We start from the raw sequence: 20,425 nt of genomic DNA on the forward strand, positions 1-20,425 counted from the left end.
TTAGTAATAGAAATCTTTTCTTTTTATTTTTAGTGTTTTTTCTATATTATAAGTAAGACTCTATATTATAACGGCTAGTCCGTTATATAGATACAGGCTAGCTATACTATATAATCTTTATCTTGTTTTATATACACTATAGTAGTTAGTCTTTATCCCTAACGAATTCCCCCCCCCTTTCCTTTCCAACAAGCTATAACACGTATAGGGGGTTGCTGCCGGATTATATTCCTATAGAGGGCGTAGGCAAACTATATAACCTAGACCCTTATACCGTCTCCTAGCTGACTATATAGTTATACTCTTATGTAAAGTGAAAATAGGGATGAAATAAAAACCTTAGGTGCTACTTATTGCTATAGGCTACGTTGGTACCTACAGCTATTCCTACCTTATAGAAAAAAAGAAAAAAGAAAGGAAAACGCAATTAGCCCCACCTATATCCTTATTAAAGGGATAAAGGATTAAGTAGGAAGAATAAATAACGATTCTACATGCTTCCGTATAGATGTATTCTATATATATAGTGTACGTGTGTGTGTAGTGTAAACGATAATGAATGGGAAGGGACTACAGTTTCGCTTGGCTGTACTACATGACGTTAGATTAGGCTTTCCTGCTTTTCTTCTAGCGTTTTTATTGCCTGCTCCTTAGGTCGGCGGCGGCTGGTCTGCTGTGCTGGTGGGTCCCTCTACAGTCGGTTGTATGCTGGCTTGCAGTAGTAGCGAGTGCAGCCGGCCCTAGTGGTGTCGGTAGCAGCCGGCTGTGGCGGACGTTGTTTGCTTGGTTGTCGGTCTAGAGGCGGCTGGTGGGGAGTAAGTAAAGGCTTTGGTGGTGGTGTTTGCTTCGCTATGCGGTTGGTCTAGTTAGTTGCCTAGTTGCTCTTCTTTCTTTCGTCCTTTTGTTTGTTTTATTTATATAGCAACTCGGTTAATTAGTTGTTAATCCGTTAGTTATAGTTAGTTAGTTTATTACTTGGTCTGTCGGTCGGTCGGTTAGTGGTGGTGGTGGTGGTGGTGGTGGTAGTAGTGGTGGTGTCTAACCCTGAACCCTGGAGTAACCCTCCCTCTTTTGTTTCTCGGGGTTGTTGGATTAGAGAAACAACCCTGGGGGTTGGGAACCCTGGGGTTATATAACTCTTTTTGGGGTTAAGAGAAAACCGACCAATCACCGCCGCGGCCCTGTCCCAGATAATCCTGTCCCAAAAATCACCACCTGGTCCGAGCGCCCCCCGCCAAATCCGCGCGCAATTGGGTCCTAATTGTCGGGGAATGAGACCTAGTCTTTAAAACCAGGAGGTTGTTTGAGTTAAGTTGCTAAGGATTTCGCGTAGTCTAAAAGTTAATAAATATATAGCCAGGCTAAAAAGGGATTTACTTAATGTAATAAAAAATGCTAATGCTTGTTGGAGCATAGTTTTTACATTTTCTGTTTGGTTTAGAGAGCAAATGCGTGTCTTGTTCACCTTTACCCGGACGTAAGTTGGGTCCGGCTTAAATCCGCTAAGCCTGGCGGCAATCCGCCGATCCGGGGCCGTTCACGCCTAGATGTTCAAGATCTTGCTCCACTTTCCGGATTTAAATAACTGTTTTGACCAGACAGCCAGGAATACTATAAATATTGAGAGCCTAGGGTATCAAGTGTCTACTTCTCACTTATAGCCACAGCCTGACTTGGTTGCAAGACCCGCTTGTTCAACATGAGCAACAAACTCGTTGTACCGAACCGGCCTCTCACATGGCTCATCACCGGATGTTCTTCTGGCTTTGGATTAGCCCTAACGCGAATCGCCCAAAGATGTGACCACCATGTTATCGCCACTTCTCGCAACCCTCAAAAGACCCCGGAATTGGTACGCGAAATTGAAAGCAGTGGAGGCCGATGGTTAACGCTTGACGTGGACAACCCGAATTCAGGGGACCTAATCGAAGAACTTGAAACAAGAGGAACTGCCATCGACGTATTGGTAAATAATGCTGGCTGGTCAATACATGGTCCATCCGAGGGCTTCACGGAGGAAGAGACTAGGTCGCAGATGGAAACTGTTTTCTTTGGGCCCTATCGACTGATGAGGGCAACCGCTCCGTTCATGAGGGAAAGAAGGAGTGGGATCATCATAAACATCAGTTCCGGAGCAGGCTTAGAAGGAAGAGAGTCGATGGGCATCTACGCTGCTGCGAAAGCTGCCATGGACGGTACACAATCTGATAATATCAAGTCTGTGCAGCGACTAATATTTACCGAAAAAACAGGCGTTAGCAAAGTCCTTGCCAAAGAAATGGCCCCATTCGGTGTTCGGGTCCTGACAGTCGCACTCGGATCTTTCGACACAAACATGGGACCTACAGTGAGGCTGGCGAGTAACAAAATGCCACCCGATTACGAAGGCACTGCACTCGAGAAAGTGTTCAATTTAATGGCAGCGTCGGCAACGAGTGGATTTCCCGCCGATGGAGATCATTTGAAGGCAGTGCAAGTAATCTACGAAGTCATTACAGGTACTGGGGTCGGAGAGGGGAAGGAGGGTGAGAGAATGCTGCCGCTGGGTAGAGACATGGCGAAGAGAGTTGATGAAGTTGTGGAAGGTTGGCAAAGAACGATGGACGTATTTAGGGATGTCTGTAATAGTGTTCATCTTGAGAAATGAATTTGTGGCCTTGGTTTGTGAGTTACTTGCGCTTGTTCACAAGTGCTGCAAGTCCGCATAGTGCGCATAGGAAGTTTCACAATAAGAAGTGTAGAAAGTGCAATCGAACAAAGCAATTGAAACGCGGACAAACACTGAGCACGCGCTTCAGTCCGGTGGGTGTTTCTTTTGAAAAGGCTGACATGAGTATCTTGTCATCCACTGCATAAGCTGTTTCGATTAATCTTCATGTAATGTAAGGTAGCCTTTGCTCAAGAATGTGTTCCACGGATCAAAGGAACGACGGAACACAACACTCCCGAAGCCATAGAATGAGTGCTGAAGTTGGGAAAAGAGCTAGTCCCAGTGTCCGCAAGGGTTTTAAACGCTTCTTAGGCGGAAATTATGGGCCTGAAAGAACGTTCCTTAAGGAACTGCTAGTAGCCGAGGCGTGCTAAATTTCACTGGAAAGATTCTAAACTTCTCATCGTGTTTAAGGTATACACGAGTCGCGGTAAACACCCCATGGTAGCTGCGTTCGTCCATAATACATCAGTACCGTCAGAACGATACGTACGTGGTGTTGACAAAGTCAAGATTCATTCGGCAGATCCAGCTTGGATTGAATTAGCAACCTTCAATATGACACGGCGAAAGGAGTTTTCAAAGCCAATTTATCTTCAATATATCCCCTGCCTGTTGAGTCTAATTTGGCTGAGAGTCTGGAGTACTTTGAATGCGCCTCGAGAATTGGAAGGAGATGGACAACTGTTCCTAGCCCACCCACTCGTACGCGTGGAGCTTCTAAAATTTAGAGCACCAATAATTTACTCGCCCCAACTATTATAATCTAGAGGTCTTTGCTAACGGAAGGCCTTGTTTAACAGGCGGCTTGTCTGCCGTTCCCTAGTAAGGGTAAGTTTTACAGCTGTCAGTTGTAACGCGACAGCGTGGATAGATAGAATCAATTGATAGGTTGAGATATTAGTGCTTCTATCTCCAGAGAAAGGTTGGATGACTTTAAAGTAGTGTCATAACAGCGAATTCTATACTGGTTGACATGCAGCTGTATTGCCTAATTGCAAAAACTTCAAAGTGAAGAAGAGAGAAATATATCTATAAGGCTGGGCTGGCTGGCAAGGCTTTAGTGGTGAGGCGCTACGAGCCTGTATCACGTGACCCACCTGGGTCAATCAGCCATTCTTAGCCACTATGGCCCACCTGTACGCCACAACCCCATGCCGCGCTGTAATAGCTGCTATGCTACACCGTGACACCTAACTAGTTGTTTTAACAGTAGCTTAGGTAAGCTCGGGCTGGAATATTATATAAAACCAGCAGGTAGACGGCTAATTCCCTAAGCTGAAGCAGCGCTTTACTAGCGCTTTCCTAGGTTTTAGTAAGTCACTTATAGTGATTCAACTGGCAGTGGTACTAGCCAAGAGGAACAGTCTTGGAGCTTAGGCCGGCTCCTGGTTCATTTTGCGGCGGGGAATGTGCGAATAGTCACATGCTCAGAATCCCGAACACATATTGGTCGCTGTTCAAGCCTGCTTGCGCTTGCAGCTGATTTGGCTTTAGTCGTTCAGCCAGCCACAGATAAGGTCTTGGTATAATTGTCTAGCCGGGACGTCAACATGGTACATGATTCCTTCAATGCGAGGATGATGCTTTAGGCATAGCATTAAGGCTTATAAGCAATCTTATTATTTACAACCGCACATGCTTGCTGTATTTAACACTTCGCCGAGACATGGTCTGGTTGAGACTACAGAGCACAAGCAAGGATAGTGCTCTACTAATGCCCATCTCTAAAGCACGATTTATCGCATTCCAATAAGCGTGCCGGCAAATTTCCACACAATTATATGTAACAGATTGAATGAGCCAGCCGTAGGGCAGGAAAGCCGGGGGTGGCGCTTCCTAACGTCAGCTGAAAGCTGAGCCAAGACAGTCCCTTAAGCGGAACCATACCTATTATAGCACCCATGCCGTGTTTTCACATGGCTGTCTCGACCCAGACTCGGTGGAACAACGCCATATCCCGCTCCTGGATCCCTTCTTATAATGTTTAAAGCCTCCAGATCTGTTGGGAAAACTATACTCTGCTGCAGGTAGTTATTCAGCGGGATATACCACTGGAATTGGAGCTTCTCGTCGAGACAAGTCATATCCTCCTAACCAAGCTCATCAAAGGTCAAGATTTAATCACGCAGTTCAGGCACTTTGTCCAACGACTTACATGGGAATACCTTAAGGAATGACTTACAATTCGTTTTCTTCAATTCGGAAAAGGGATGCTCAGAAATAATTTGGGTGACAAACTCCCCACATGTGCCACTTCGCGAGCCGGCCCGGGCCATACATGAGCATGGTGATTTGTGACGATCTTGTGAGACAGAACGAAACGAATTAACGGGGCTCAGGGCTCAACTGGCATTAGCAGACGCCTCCTGTGTCAGGGACTTTCAGCTGATGCCAGAAACAGCCCGTTGCATATCCAACTAGGTCCACAAGTAGCCGCGGAAACGATTTAAGATGAATGCATGTGCTTCAGATCAATCTTGCGTGGGGAAACGGAATATGTTTTAGGAAGCCGGAGTGAGTTTGCAGAAGACCGCAGATGCCGAGCAGTGCTAACTAGATACCTGACCCTTGACCTGTCCAAAGCACTTTGCGTGGTCAAAAGACTTTTATAAAAGAGGGCTTCCGTCTCCTGTTGGTAGTAGAGACTCGCCAAACCACAACAAGGAATCACTAGCATGCCCTAGAACTGCAACCCGCAAAACTATCGCCACCATGAACAACTCTACCATGGACCAGCTGGACGAGGCCCATAAGCAGGGTATTGTACTCGGTCTTGCTGACTTTGGTGTAGAACAGCGCGTTGACATCGACGTTATGCTGACCGAGCAGCCCGATACCTTCAATCTTTTCCTTATCGCCTTGATGGAACTCCAAGGGATGGATAAACTGCCTTGGCAGAATCAGGTCCCTGATGGCTTTGTTTTCAAGCCAGATGGGAAGCAGCTGGACTTGAAAATGTCCTGGTTCCAACTCGCTGGTTTGTGAACTCAGCCTAGGTTAGTGAATAAAATTTTCAGCTGACGAGTCCTAGGCATTCATGGACTACCCTTGAGTCCTTGGGATGGTGAGGGAAGCCAGGGATGGTATTGTACTCATTCCCAGCCGAACTTCGGAACCTGGCACCGTCCGTATTTGGCAATGATGGAGGTAACACAAAATGTTTGCAAAACCTCTGCATACACTGATTGTCGCAAATAGCAAACCCTTTTTCGTCAAGTAGCCATCGTCGCCAAACGATTCTCTGAGTCGGACATTCCGGATGAACAGAAAAAGAAGTATCTCGCTGCTGCTCAGCATTTTCGTATTCCGTACTGGGACTACTATCGCCCTCGAGGGTACAATTCTTCCTTCCCAGGAGTCAGCAACTCCGAAGAAGGCACGACGACCGCTCCTTATGACTGGGGTGCTCCGCAAATCTTCACACTACCCCAGGTCATGGTCAGACGTCTTCCAGATAACAAACTTGTTCCTATGCCAAACCCCCTCTTCCAGTTCCAGTTCAATAGTGAACAGTTCAAGAAGCTCGCCGAAGGCGAACGTATTCCGACTCAACTCGTGAGTATTACTTTATCCTCCAAGGAATCGATTGTTACTTATACATAGTGTACAGGCGTCAATCGAAGAAACAATCCGCCATGGAGGATCTGATGCAGACGCTACGAAAAAGATGAATGACCTGTTGAATTCAGTCCGTGAAGACCAGATCCGCCTATGCCTCGCTCTGATCGAAGACCAGGTTTACAGAAACTTCAGAACGTTTTCAACCAACGCGGTCGTTCTGAATGCCGACGAGCAACCCGAAGAAAAGCTTGAACAAGCTTCCGGATCCATCGAGGATTTTCACGGTAAATATCATGCCTACATCGGCGGCCCGCCCAGCATGGGTCCCACAGGACATATGAGTTACATTGGGATGGCGGCCTTTGACCCGATCTTCTGGATGCATCATTGGTAAGTCTGGCAGGAAACGATGCATTGGGTTCAGTAGCTGACAACGGAGCCCAGCCAGATTGACAGACTGTTCGCGATTTGGCAGGCTGCCAACGGCGAGAAGCACTGGTTCAATGAGCTTGCCCCAAAGCAGCAGGGAATGGGCAAAGACAACCTGACACCGTTCCGCAAATGGCCCCTGGTGGACAAGGCAGATGTCGAGAATCGGTACTGGAACTCCGACCGAGCAAGGAATACTACGGATTTTGGTTACACATATCCAGAATTGGCAGACGGACAGACGGGGGACACGGTTCGTAAAGATTTCGCGAGAAAGTATGAATGGAGCCGACGGACCACCGCAAAGCGAGTTTTCGGCACACCCCCGGATGGTATGCAGCCGATTCAAGTCGGAGAGGCCCAAGTCTTCCAGTACACGTCCGATACCCCATCTAGAGATCTCTTGAAGAACCCTGGCTTCCCAGTGCATATGATGCAACAGCAAACTGTCATGACCGCAATGACATCCACCCCCCAGTACTCGGATGATTGGTACATCGATATCGTGGTCGAGAGGTAGGAGTACACCTTCGCGCTGTTCTGGCATTGGCTAATTCAACTTCACAGAATGTTCGCGAATGGGTCTTACACCATCTTCTACATCATCGGCGACGTCCAAGGACAGTCTGGGGAGGAATGGTCGTCTCTCCCTGGCTTTGTGGGTATGTCCCATATCTTAGCCGCGCCTCGCAACGTGTGCGAGAACTGCGCCCGTCAAGAAGAGCAAGCCCAACTTGTGACCAGCACAACTCCGATCACTTCGCTGCTCCTCGACTACGCCCAGATCGGAAAGTTGAGCAGCATGCAGGCGGACGACGTGAAACAATTCCTCATTAAGAATTTGAAGTGGCGAGTCCAGACTGTAAGTGCAACTTGCTCTGGCATTGAGTTAAAATGCCCTCACGAGCCGGACTGACTTTTTTTCCAATGAACAGATAGCTGGCGAGATCCTTGATCCCAGGGAAATGTCTAGGAACCATAGTTTCAACCTCAGTGTTAGCCGCAAACGGACGCCAGTGCCACATAGCGCAGGTGATGTGCAATATGACACTTACCCTGATGTCATTGAGGCTATTATTCGTAATTCTTCTTAGCTATATATTCGATCTCTTCTAGATAGTGCATATTGTCGTCTATTAGTAGAAAACACTAGTATTAGATACTTAACTATACAGCTATCTAGTTTCTAATATCTACTATTGCAGCTATAGGTAACCTTTTTAAAAAGAATTAGAATTATAATAGGTTGGTAAGTTAAAAGCAGTGCAATAGTAGATAGTAGGTATATTCTTAAATAAAGACAAATTCTTAGTTCCTTTAGAACTAAGCTATATAGGCTTCCCTTAGTTTTATAATGGATTACCCAACACTTCTAAAGCCTACACTATCTCCAGGTGTACAGAGCTGTATGACACTAACGGATGACAGCAATTCACTATAGTCTCGCTAATATCCTATAACAGTTTGCTAGATAGTAAAAAAAAAAAAAAAGAAGCAGAGGATAGAATCCAACAAGAGGTAGAATGTATAGATTGAATGTAGAATAGGGCTTATATTAAATAGAAGCTGGATCTTAAAGTTCTAATCAACTGTTTCTTAATAGCTAAAAGGACCGTGCTTGCCAAGATAGTAAGTCTAACCCTAAGGCCCTGTGGCGCCTCTTCTAACGCTCGTCACACTGCGCTACGTTGTCCTGTAACATATTCTGTTCGATTATTGTAAATCTACAATCCGTCATAGTCAGGGTAAGTGCCACCAGCTTTGTCCCTGACAACATTAGGTCCTAGGATGCTGTCAAAGATCCCATCCTTGTCGTTCCTGATGCTTGTGTAGTATTCATGCACAATAGGGTGTTTCTCTGCCCAGTCCTTTGTGAAGACCTAGGGTTTGGTCAGCATTGGTTTAAGCCCAGGTATGCGTCGCCTTAACTTACGTATTGGTAGCCTCTAGCCAGACCGGAAACCACAAAAAGGTCGGCCAAGGTTAATGTGTTACCAACAAGGTACCTTTTGCCTTTGATCTCCTTCTCAATAGCACAGATGGTCAATTCGCAGCCTTCCTCTCGTTGCTTCAGAATCTCCGGGCTTGATGGTGCTCGGCCAATAATTGGCTGGATCCACGCCATGATTGGCGGCAAAAGCTCGTAGTTGGTGAACGAAGCCCATCGGATGATTGTCGTCTCTTCTTTCAAGTTCGACCCACACAATTTTGTGTTGGGATCTTGCTTCGCGACTACTTGGGTGTTAGAGTTTATCTTGTTCCATATCATAGAGCGTAAGAATGCTTACGAAACCAAGCAACAGCATTGCTTTCATAAACCTCGAAGCCGTCAGATGTTTCGAGCGCGGGCACCTTGCCGGTGTGAAACTTGGACAGGTACTCCTCACCCACACCCCCCTTCTCCGGATATACTTTGATGGGGAAAGCATTGCATATTTCAACATCGAGTTTGTTGTATTTCGCAACAAAGAGCACCATGGTCGAGCGTGGCGCCTTTGGGTATGTGTACAGTTTGCCGAAAGACATGTTGACGGTGAGTTTAGGGCACGACTTACGGGTGATTGGAGCGGCAAATGGGACGAGCGATGATGAGTGCAAGACCTCAAAGGTATTCTCACCATTTTAAGGAGGAATGAGTTTTTTTTTTTTTCTGCATGCACCTCGGCTGGCAGACGTCTTCGTTGTGAATGACATTAAGAAGAATCGGCTGCTTATCCCCGATTGCGTTGAGAGGAGCACCGCGACCGGCCAATCGCACGGGGGAGGAGCTCCACCTTGGCGGAGATCAACCCGTCCGCTATCGTTGCTAACATGAACCGGATCAAGGGACATTCGGCGAAACGATGCGCATTTCATTCGCGGATAGAATCTTCCGGGTTTCTAGTTGGCGTACTGAGCAATGTTTGTACTCTGATTGACGTGGCGGTGGCCTTCGTGTTGTGAGGAGCTCCGCCTCGGACCAACGCACGGGTGGAGTGCCGATAGCGATCTGCGAACCGTAATGCTGTGATAAGGCACTAATATCCTCCAATAAAGTAAGTGTTCTTTGACGGTCTTCAGAGATCAGATATAGAGTAAATGCAGTTCTGATCCAGCTCAGAACCCAGCTTGCAGGCTCCACTTGATAAAGAACGCGACGAGGCATTATTCTTGTCTCTCTCTGCAACAAATAATATCGCTCTTATACAAGCTGGGAAGCATGGAATTCAAGTAAGACCTCAAATCTTGACTCGGAATTCTTGGAAAGGAATTACTGACACAGTCGACAGGTACATTCTGGTTACGGGTGCAACAGGACTTGTTGGATCCCATGTTGTAGACAACCTCCTGAGGAAAGATTACAAAGTCAGAGCAGTGGCGAGATCAAAACAAAAGGCAGACGCTTTCCTGTCGGCAAGATGCCATTACGCGTCGAAGCTGGAATTTTACTTCATTGAGGATCTCACCGATCCAGGCGCTTTCGATGAAGCTGTCAAAGATATTGACGGCGTCATTCATGTTGCCAGTGTAAGCAAGACCCTCAAGCTTGAGTTTCGAAGTCATAGTTCATTGGCTGAGTCACGTGCGTGGATTTAGCCTTTAAATTACGATGTTAATGACAACGAAAAAGACCTTGTCATTCCTGCCCTCAAAGGCGTCAGGTCGATGTTGGACGCAGCAGTAAAGTCATCAGTCAAACGCATTGTCTTGACCTCGTCGTTTGGCGCAGTGCTCGACATGGGACGGGATGAATCGACTCCTTGGACATATACCGCCAACGACTGGAATCCAATCAGCTACGATGAGGCCGTAGCTCCAGGTGCAACACCACAAGACGCATACCGTGGCTCCAAGACTCTGGCTGAACAAGAAGCTTGGAGGTTCATCGCAAAGCATAAGCCTCATTTCGATATAGTCACACTGTGTCCTTCCATGATATTTGGACCATTGGCTACACCTCCTCGCTTTAAAGACGACTTGAACGAGTCTAACATGATGCTGTGGCGAGTGGCAACGGGCGGATCATCTGGACCCTTGCCTCCCTGCAGGTTCAACTTCTGGATTGATGTTAGAGACTTGGCTGAGATTCATGTTGTGGCCTTGACGACCCCACAAGCCGGGGGCAAAAGATACATCCCGGTGGCACCGGAACCATTCACGTATCAGAAGGCCTCGGAAATCATTCGGACTAACTACCCAGATCTGACAAAAAGGGTAGCAAACGGCATACAAAACGTCAATTTTCAAGTTCAGGTAGATCCTGAACCGATGACGGCTGACTTCCGGGGGTTAAAGTACACTTCATTCGAGCAGGCTGTCACGGACTTCATCAGTCAGGTCAAACATTTATCCTAGAGTATAGGATAATAACAAATGTACGTGTAAATCTAAAACGGACTTGCTTTCCTCAGGCTCTGGTCCAGGCTAGCGCACTGCCTCAATCACTGAAAACCGCAACGATCCATTTACCCAAAGGCCAATGTCTTTGACTTGCAAAGTTTGCCTCTACCCAAGTCAAATATCTCGCTTCAGACGTCTCGGAAGTGTTGACTGGATTGTCATCAGACTCTATGGCTGCCAGAATGCCGCCCAAAAGAACCTGTGCTGTTGCGGCATAGATGCTAGGAACTCGATCACCCGGTATGTTGACGTTGCTTTGAGCCACTGTCAATGACATGAGTCGCACTAGACGCCAACCCATCAAACAGGCTTTGAAGCCGACCATGGTTATGAAGGGGTCTTGAACCGTTGAGCATGTCGCATACTCGTTTGAAACAGTCGCGGATCCAGGGGTACAACTTCTCGAGGACCGGGACATAAGGATCAAGATGTTCTCAATGTTGCTCGCGATCCTTGTGACTATAAATCGCACAAGGCGTCAGTAGTACTTGATTGAAAGTCATGAATATTGCTTGCTTACCATCTCTATCGTCATAAACATCTCGGTGCTGCTTTGACCGAGGCTTGTTAAGCTCCCAGCATGTCGACACCGCATTTGGTAAGCTGTACTCTACAATGCCACTGGTTAAAAGAGCTTCTTGTTGAGTGAGACTCAACGCAGCGTAATGCCATATGGTCCATATACGATCCCAGCCAGCAGACTTTGTGAATGAACTCTCGAAGCCGTGATTTGGCTTTCGCATGAGATCCGCCAGGGAATCCAGGGCCTGCATTATCGGTGCTCGATTGCCTTCTGATATGATTGACAAATTGTTCTTTGATTCCCCTAGTCGAATGTTGTGATATAAAAAGGAACCCGCCAGTGTGAGGTCACGCGTCATCATTAAAATCTGGATAATGAGTACCAAGCATGTGAACGAAGAATGCCAGAGTAAGCCCAATGGACGACCCCGAGCTGAGGGGTCGGGGTTCATCAAGCGAGCAAGACATCCGTAAAGATCGCCATGAGCAGGGCGAGGCTCAGAGTTGGCATCGTCGTCTTCCTCTTCATTGAAGGAACCATCTTGGGCGAAAAGTAAAGCCTGCCAGTCAACCGCTGTTGTTCCTTCCCATATGTCGTCCCGGCAGGGCAGTTCGTACTTGATCTCGAGAGCTGCTAGGAGCGGTCGCATATTGCAACATATGGCCATTTGTGCATCTAAATAGTATAAACAGTATGCGATTCTTGACTCGATCAACTTCTCATTCGCAACGATAAGTCAGATAACAGTGCTTACCGTTTTCTTGACTCATTCTGGATCGCAGTGTGCCATGCCGACTCTGTGGAGTACGTAGAAGTGTTCTCAATACATGTGGGACTGTTGAGGTTCTCGTCCAATCCAAGAGTAAATCTGTCCTGAAGTAATTGGTATTGGCGTGCTGCATCGACGACCTTTCGGTGGATTTCAAGTGCAACTGAGAAGCGGCCATCATCACAACAGTGGATGGCGTAGTAAGCGAATAGTAAGTAGGCTTGCATGACCCAGACCTCTTGAAATCTGGAGCACCGCCGCTCTTGAACCTGGTAGATAGCATATTAGCAAGGCAAAGGCCATCGGGAGGTTATTCGATGAAAATTACATATGTATCCAGTGCTTTGAGTCCCGAGTCAAACAAAGCAGCACTACACTCATGTTTCTGGTCTGGAGATTGATAGACCGCGCCAATACAGGCGATTGCTTGCAGCAGTGGTTCTTTAGTGGAACTGAGGTCAAATGTCGGCACGTGTATTAGCGGAAATATTGGCTGGAAATTGTCGAAATAGGCTGAAATAAAATGTGGAAGCTTGAACACCCATGAGATGCCTTGATTACTAAGTAGCTGTGATATCGAAGAAGACTTCGAGGACAAGTCAGTATGTCGTGTCAGACTTAGTTGAATATCTTATTCGCTTACACAGGTGCTGCTGCTTTTACGACGGTTCTGCCTCTGACTGGCTACAGCCGCTGGAGGTACCTCAACTTGCGGCGCAAGAGGCTGAGGCTGCTCAGTACCGCTGTCTGATCCTGGATGATACTTTCGTACATGGCGCTTTCTTAGATCACTGACAACGATCAACAACTAGAGGACAGAATAGGCGCCTGGTGTGGAAGAATGAGGGATAGTCAGGCATGAGTGGTGCACACACCTCCTAGAGAAGCTCACTTCGCAATATGGGCATGGGAACGGCCTCAAATTCGACTTTTGATGGACTTCGCAGAAGTTCAGTCAAACAGACGCAGATTACGAGGCAACCTTTTTGACTTACCAGAACTGGTATGGCGACTCAAATTTTCCTACCATGGATCAGCACCATCACCGTCGCCCATCACAATGGGCACGAATAGGGGTTTAGAATACTTGTCGGGTGAAGCGGCTAGGGCACGCTGGGCACTGAAATGGTCTTTCGCTCTTGTTCATTTTGGCCATGTTCTCGGCAGGCATCATGTATGCTTCGATCAAAAGGTTTCTCAAACGGATTTACACAATCGGACGCCTCAAATGTTACGTGCGGTGTTTTCGTCCTTTGACACACTCACGACACGGTGTCCGGGGACGAAGGTACGATAAGGACTACGGCGTGGCTCAACGGGCTGAGACTGATACGGCTAGTAACCTTACATAGATAAGAGAGTCTACGTAACTGCAGTCGCGCGCGTCATGCTGCTTCATTTGGACGAATTGGGGGCCGAACCGGAAACGCGGAGAAGATTGCTTCCCCGCACCCGGAAGGGGTCCGGGAAGACAACGCCACAGATACCGCCCCCGGTATCCTTGCCAAGAACGCAGATAGTCACTCACAGGGCCCGGATTAGACCGCGTAATTGGGAAGTTGTTGGAAGCGGCCGTCTTTTCATGTCCCCATCCTTGTTATCGTTGGACCCATAAAAATGAGTGAGCTAGGAGGAGCTCCTCTCAAGCCTAACTCCGGCGGGGTTCATCGTCCAATCCGGGCTACCGGAGCAATGGAAAGGTGATTGTGGGCTCCTCCTAATGGCGCTTCTAGGAGGAGTTACGGGGAGGAGGAAGGAATGTGTTGGTCGACAGGAAAAGCGCCTTTGCCTTACGCTTGCCAACAATGAGTGTGTTGAACTGGTGGCGATTTGCACGTGCAAATACCCGAGACGCGGAGGAGCACCCGACGAGCAACGAGATGGACATATCATGCAAGTGTTAGTGGCGGCCTGTAACCTTTGAACTACATGTTATCCTTGGGGTATGATGAAAGAAGGATATATCAAAAGCTGACAGTCGCCATTGAAATGAGGGGTTTCATACCCGTAACGACACTGAACAGATTCACAACACTTGAATAAACACTTGAACGAATTAACTCAAGACTAGTGCAAACATGTCTCTGCCCCCTTACACTCCGGCCTCTCCTACGAAGGAACCGCGTAAGTGCCATACACCGGTCAGCTCGTGTCATCCGTCAAGCAGAACCACTAACTTGTCTGGTAGTTGATTATGTCAAGCTTGTTAATCTCGATCTTGCCAAATTCGACGACCCAGCTGGCCGCCAAGAGCTTGCGAAAGACCTTTATGAGGCTGCAACAGGTTATGGCTTCTTGACTCTTACGGAACACGGCATATCCGATGAAGTCTATGCTCGACAGATGCAGATTGCGAATGCTGTGATGACTCTGCCACCCGAGGAGAAGGCGCCGTATGAAGGTGATTAGTGCAGAACTCTACAAAGACGAATGCATCCACCCCATCACTGACATGCCGTCTCACCAGTTACACCCGAAGAAGACGCTCGTGGCTTGTACGTTGGTTACAAGCCATCCGGCCCACTCGGACACAAGGGCGGCTTTCCCAAGCAGCTTGATCACTACAACATCCTCGTCCACGACCCGAAAAACCGCCCTCATCCAGAGGTCATGCGACCCTACCTGAAGGAGACCCAGGAGGTGATGCAATTCATCCGCACAAATATCCTGAAGAAGCTGTTGACGTTGGTGAGCATGATTTTGGAGGTTCCCGACGAGGCCGTGCAGGCGACCCACGCTCCCGGGGGCTCCAAGACAGAATATATCCGGTACATGATGTGTGAGCCGCGTCCCAAGGAAGAGAGCGAGAAATACCGCGACATCTTCCTCTCGGGACATACTGACTGGGGCTCTTGGACCTTTTTGTTCTCACAGCCCATCTCCGCGCTCCAGGTCCTTGATCACAATGACGGCAAGTATCGCTGGGTTGAGCACCAGCCCAAGGGCCTCGTCGTAAACTTTGGAGAGGCCATGGAGTGTTTGACAGGAGGTTTATTCAAGGCTACCATTCATCGTGTCGTACAACCGCCTGTGGACCAGCGACACCTACGTCGCATTGGAGTTATCTACTTCGCACGCCCTGCGGATGATCGCGAGCTGAGACCCGTGGAGAATTCTTCGTTGCTGCAACGCCTTGGCCGCGACAAGCCCATGGATGATCGAGTGTTTTGCATGGCTGGTTAGTCAACGACCGAGCCGATTAAATCAACCTGGGCTGACAGAAAGCAGACTACCTGGACGCACGAAAGCACGGCTGGAAGCGTTACGAGTACGACATCGATCGGCCTATGGACACGGGAAAGCACGCCGACTTCTTCGCGGGAGAATACCCAGATCCTGAAGGCCATAAGAGTCTGGGAAAATTTGATAACGTTGCCAGAGAAGTATATGTTCCCGTACTGAAGATGCAGTGAGTAATTTCAACAAGAGAACTTGGTCATCGTAGCGTCAATGTGGTCTGGTGAGGGACAGGGAGTTTATTATCTCCCGAGGCCAATTAGCACACTTCAATATACACCCATTGATGACATCTTGCTTGGAAAGAGGCTTTCCCTATGAGGCTCTATTTTCCCTTGTTCTGCAGTTTGTGGTGAGTGGCCACTGGAATGTCGTCCGACACAGCTTTGTCTTCTTGAACAAATAGATCAATCTCATGGTCCTGTTACGACGTAGCCCTTCCCTTATTTGCCCGGGGGCAACCACAGCCGTTTGTCTTGAAAACCCAATGCGTACCATGATTAGCAAAACTCGTGTTGGTCGAAGCTGAAACCTTGGCACATCGATACAGGAGATATTGGGGCTGTCGGGTTTGGACAACCAAGAACATTGTTTGACACAGCTTCGGACAGAACACCGCCGTGATTTATGCCATGCTTCATTTTGTGATAACTGACTTCATTGACCCAACGAATTCCAGAAAAATTCGCCTTTTCATTCGACGACATATTTATCGGTACGATAGTTGACGTGGGTTGGAGGGAGGAGCTCCTCTCAGTGAAGCCCCACCAGATATACCTTTCCTTCACTTCGCGGATTTGATTGGGTGATGATCAACTCCCCAGCTTATCAGTCTGCATGCTAGTCACGCCAAGCTGATGACAGCGGCATGACTGCGTCTCGATAGACTATGTACGCCAGCACCCCAGATTCTGCTCGGTGACAACGAGCGATAGAGATGCAGAGTAGCTTCGACGGCGGGGCACCAAGCAACATCGGAGATCTCGGCTGACTGTCTCTCTCAGTCCCATGGTAATTTCCTGTTTCTCATGAGACCAGGCAAGGAGATAAGTCTGTTAATGACGGACCGTGCGGTCTTGGAATGATAACGCAAGACACTCTACATTGAAAGATAGGAGGCCTACTTAAGACCTCTTGGACTCGGCTGAACTTTACGAGAGCCGATCTCATGCATCTAGACGAACAGCACCTTTTATCTCTGTCACCGATAGCCCAAGAAGGACATCACGATAGCCCATCATGTCGCCGTTCTCAGATCTGCGACAGCATTTCAAGGGTGCATCGTCAATCCAGGAGAAAAGACTCGTCTTGAAATTGGACTTTTTTATTCTGACCTTCTGCTGCTTGGCTTACTTTATGTGAGTGATCATCTCCGGTGTTACGAGTCAAATACTGATGTCCGACAAAAAAGGAACTATCTAGATAGAGCCAGTATCACACAGGCTTACGTGTCTGGAATGAAGGAAGACTTGGGATTCGAAGGTGCCCAGCTCACCGAAGTTACAACACTTTACGCCACTGCATACCTCATGTCAGTTAACTAAAACTATCAGTCCGGGGTGCTTCAGAGGGCTATACTGACTCTGCTATCTGATGCAGTGGCATCGTCCCCAATAATTTGCTCTTGACTTACTTCAAGCCTAAGAGATTCTTCCCTTTCATGATCACGACATGGGCCATCATCACCATGTTGAATGCGGTTGCGAAAACCCCGCAACACATGATGGTGATTCGCTTTTTTCAAGGGTATTGCCTGCTATCGAATTGTTACTGCGGAATTACGTACTAATGCAAGACTTTGATAGGTATTTCGAGTCATGTATTTTTGCTGGAACACAGTACATCCTCGGATCATGGTACACGAAGAAAGAATTGGGACAAAGAACTGGTCTTTTCACTGCAAGTGGTTTGGCTGGAGGCATGTTCGGTGGCTTCCTTCAGACAGCTATTTACTCTTCCATGAATGGCCTGCACGGGATGCCGGGATGGAAGTGGCTGTTTGTTGTAAGAAACTTACCCGCGAACGACTAAAAGACATGCTTACAGTCATACATCAGATTTCCGGAATCATCACTCTACCTGTTGCTATTTACGGCTATTTCTTCTTCCCAGACACGCCGCGTACCACGACAGCCTTCTATCTAAGCAAGGACGAGATCAAACTTGCGCAAGAACGAGTTCCTGTCCACGAGGAGGGAGAAAAGATTCTCGCATGGTCTTTTATCTCCCGCATTCTGCGCTCGTGGAATTTCTACGGTTTCTGCTTCTTGTGGATCCTTGGCAACTCTTCCGAGTCCCAGTCAAACCAGTCGCTTCTCAACCTCTACATGCAAGCTCACCCCACAGAGGATTACACGGTCTTCCAACGCAACAATTATCCAACCGGCGTGCAAGCAGTTGGGGTTGTCAGTACTCTCCTTTGGGCGACTAGCACCGACATTTGGGGGCGGAGGTGGCTGTCTGGTTACTACGTCGCCTTCACGGCCATCGCCAACGCTGCTATCATCTTGGCGCCCACTTCAACTGCAGCCAAGTTTGGGGCATACTATTGGGCAGGATCCATCTATTGCATTCAGGCGACGTTCTTTGCGTGGGCCAATGATTCCATGCGGAACGAGTCGCCTGCTTTTCGGGCCTGCGTAATTGCTTGCATGAATGCTGCAGGGAACTGTTTTCAGGCTTGGTGGCCACTCATATTCTTCCGAGCAGATGATGCACCCGAGTTCAGGGTAAGTAGCCAGAAGCCTGGGTGTCTCAAAGAGTGTTTGACACTGACCTCTAGAACAGAAAGGAATGGTTGCGATGATTGCCGTTGGCTCTGCGATGATGATATGGGTTACCATCCTGATTTTCATGGATAGACAGCTTCCCAATAAACAAATGCAGGTCATTGAAGCTGTAGAAGCCGAGGGTCATGTGGAGGCTGGACTGAGCCCGTCCAAGAACGTCGACAGTGTAGACAAAGGTTCGAATGGTAAGTAGAGATGACCGAGGCTTGAGACGCATAGGATCTACTAGATGGATCGCAGTACATAATATGTAGTTCATTATCAAATGCATCAATTCAAGTTTACTCAAGGCCACACACGAACTTTGGAGGCAATTCAACTGTATTAGTGACGACAATCGAGATGGGAAAGCTAAAAACTGCTGCTGACTGGGCTGGATATCAAGCTAATGCGCACTTTGCTTTTAAATCACTACGTGTTGTAATATAGTTGTATGATAGATCTAAAATTTTAGTTTGTCTAAACTTTGAATTATAGTAGACTTCCATTAGATGGGAGTTACTAATCTCTATGTTTAGACTAGTAAATCCTCTTATAGACAATTGGAAGTAATAGTGCCGGTCCAACCAAACTTGGCTCCCACTTTAATGCAAGTGGCTAGCCAGTCACCACCATTAAGTGCGTAGACAGTGGGAAAGTTTGGAGCATTCTTAGCGGTCTCGCAGTTCTATTTGAAGTTAGCAAGGCTAAACATTTAATCTATACACCGCAGGGCCTTACATTGCCTTGCATAGCGACGATGATATCTGAGCCCGGATTATAATCAGCCTCGTATTGTGTGCAAGCCTGACTTGTCAATAGCTGGTTGTAGCCGTTCACGTTGATACAGTAACAAGAGTAGTGGTGACCAGCAAAGACACTTTTGAAAATTAGTTGAAACAACAAAATAAATATTTCAAAAGGAGGCTACTTACGTGGAGGTGCTAAGTAGCAAAGAAAGAATATAAGTAGACTTCATGGTTTCAAAGGTTAGAAGCAAAAGATATATAAACGGTTTGTTGAAAAGAAAGAATCTAGAGTTGGTTTGTATGTGAGTGGTTAAGCTGAATTGGACTCGGGGCTACTGATCTGTTAAATAGAATAGTAATGTTTTATTTAAAACCAAGCACAAAGCTTGTTGCCAACTTTGGTTTTAAATGAAGTGCTTGAGAAATATAATTAATTACGTCTAAATCATACCAAACATCTGTAAGCCGTGGGTTATGAAAGGATTACCCGTGAGAGATTACGGGGGGGCTTAGAATACTACTAACTTTAGTTGGGACAACTCTTATCTTTGCAAGGGTTCAAATCCCTCGACTACTGTCTCTAGCCTATTTTAACTTCACCTACATTAATTTAAAAGAAATAGCGAGTCAGAAGTACTGCGAAGCGGCAAGGGGCAAAACTCCCTCACATAGCCACCCCAAAACAATCAACGGATGCCCATCCCCAGGCACAAACGCACATGAAGCCTCACACTAATACTACGTGACAATTCAGGCGACAAGCAATTAGCCTGCACATTACTTCCATATTATGACTTGGATTCTATAAGCTGTTTTTACATATACCAGTCCCCAGGAAAGTTCACTTCTTATTCACTTGCGGCAGCGCCGACTAGACATACAATCTTGTTGCTGGCACCGCAGCGCCCTGCCCCACTAATTTCCCGGTGAGCTTTAGCAAACCTACTCCGGACGGAAGTCGGCACACGGTACATGGAACATGTTAAACAGCGAGCGAAGCTAGTCTAATAGAGTTTGCGTGGATAGCGTTCCACTTACTATTTAGAAAGAGGACGACTCAGACATATGAGCGCGCGGAGCCGCGGACGCCGACCGCTCACTAACTCAAGTGCACCGCCCCCAGGCTTATGCATGGCCGGCATTGTATGCCTTCTTCAATATTGTGTCAAGGCAAATAATATATACATCAGCCTATTCGCCGATGTGGGCACAGACTCCTCAGTTTATTCAATCCATCTCAGGGGCCTACCTCCTCTCCGATCTAGGTAGCGAACGTGGCCTGCCCGAGGAGGGTGG

The 20,425-nt window shown here is 47.5% G+C and overlaps 6 protein-coding genes across 6 annotated transcripts; 5 read left to right on the top strand and 1 right to left on the bottom strand.

Annotated features, from left to right (window-relative positions):
• Positions 1-1,699: 1,699 nt before the first annotated feature.
• EsH8_I_000001 (uncharacterized protein) lies at positions 1,700-2,647 on the top strand (the record flags this gene model as incomplete). The annotated part of the gene is made up of 2 exons (XM_083267414.1): positions 1,700-2,195; positions 2,253-2,647. The coding sequence occupies 2 exons, from the start codon at positions 1,700-1,702 to the stop codon at positions 2,645-2,647; spliced, it is 891 nt and encodes a 296-aa protein (XP_083117852.1).
• Positions 2,648-5,425: 2,778 nt separating this feature from the next.
• On the top strand, positions 5,426-7,797 carry EsH8_I_000002 (uncharacterized protein; the record flags this gene model as incomplete). The annotated part of the gene is made up of 6 exons (XM_083267415.1): positions 5,426-5,690; positions 5,934-6,268; positions 6,324-6,664; positions 6,719-7,219; positions 7,271-7,565; positions 7,639-7,797. 6 exons carry the CDS (start codon positions 5,426-5,428, stop codon positions 7,795-7,797), a joined length of 1,896 nt encoding a protein of 631 aa, XP_083117853.1.
• A 630-nt stretch (positions 7,798-8,427) lies between these two features.
• Positions 8,428-9,229, bottom strand: EsH8_I_000003 (uncharacterized protein; the record flags this gene model as incomplete). The annotated part of the gene is made up of 3 exons (XM_083267416.1): positions 8,428-8,583; positions 8,637-8,935; positions 8,992-9,229. 3 exons carry the CDS (start codon positions 9,227-9,229, stop codon positions 8,428-8,430), a joined length of 693 nt encoding a protein of 230 aa, XP_083117854.1.
• A 673-nt stretch (positions 9,230-9,902) lies between these two features.
• EsH8_I_000004 (SDR family oxidoreductase) lies at positions 9,903-11,038 on the top strand (the record flags this gene model as incomplete). Its single annotated transcript, XM_083267417.1, has 3 exons — positions 9,903-9,913; positions 9,973-10,210; positions 10,280-11,038. 3 exons carry the CDS (start codon positions 9,903-9,905, stop codon positions 11,036-11,038), a joined length of 1,008 nt encoding a protein of 335 aa, XP_083117855.1.
• A 3,415-nt stretch (positions 11,039-14,453) lies between these two features.
• Positions 14,454-15,788, top strand: EsH8_I_000005 (uncharacterized protein; the record flags this gene model as incomplete). Its single annotated transcript, XM_083267418.1, has 4 exons — positions 14,454-14,499; positions 14,564-14,776; positions 14,843-15,553; positions 15,604-15,788. The coding sequence occupies 4 exons, from the start codon at positions 14,454-14,456 to the stop codon at positions 15,786-15,788; spliced, it is 1,155 nt and encodes a 384-aa protein (XP_083117856.1).
• Positions 15,789-17,400: 1,612 nt separating this feature from the next.
• EsH8_I_000006 (uncharacterized protein) lies at positions 17,401-18,924 on the top strand (the record flags this gene model as incomplete). Its single annotated transcript, XM_083267419.1, has 4 exons — positions 17,401-17,616; positions 17,670-18,341; positions 18,400-18,586; positions 18,920-18,924. The coding sequence occupies 4 exons, from the start codon at positions 17,401-17,403 to the stop codon at positions 18,922-18,924; spliced, it is 1,080 nt and encodes a 359-aa protein (XP_083117857.1).
• Between the last annotated feature and the right edge of the window lie 1,501 nt (positions 18,925-20,425).

This window comes from Colletotrichum jinshuiense, chromosome 1, assembly GCF_051148585.1.
Source record: "Colletotrichum jinshuiense chromosome 1, complete sequence".
NCBI classification, from domain to species: Eukaryota; Fungi; Ascomycota; class Sordariomycetes; order Glomerellales; family Glomerellaceae; genus Colletotrichum; species Colletotrichum jinshuiense.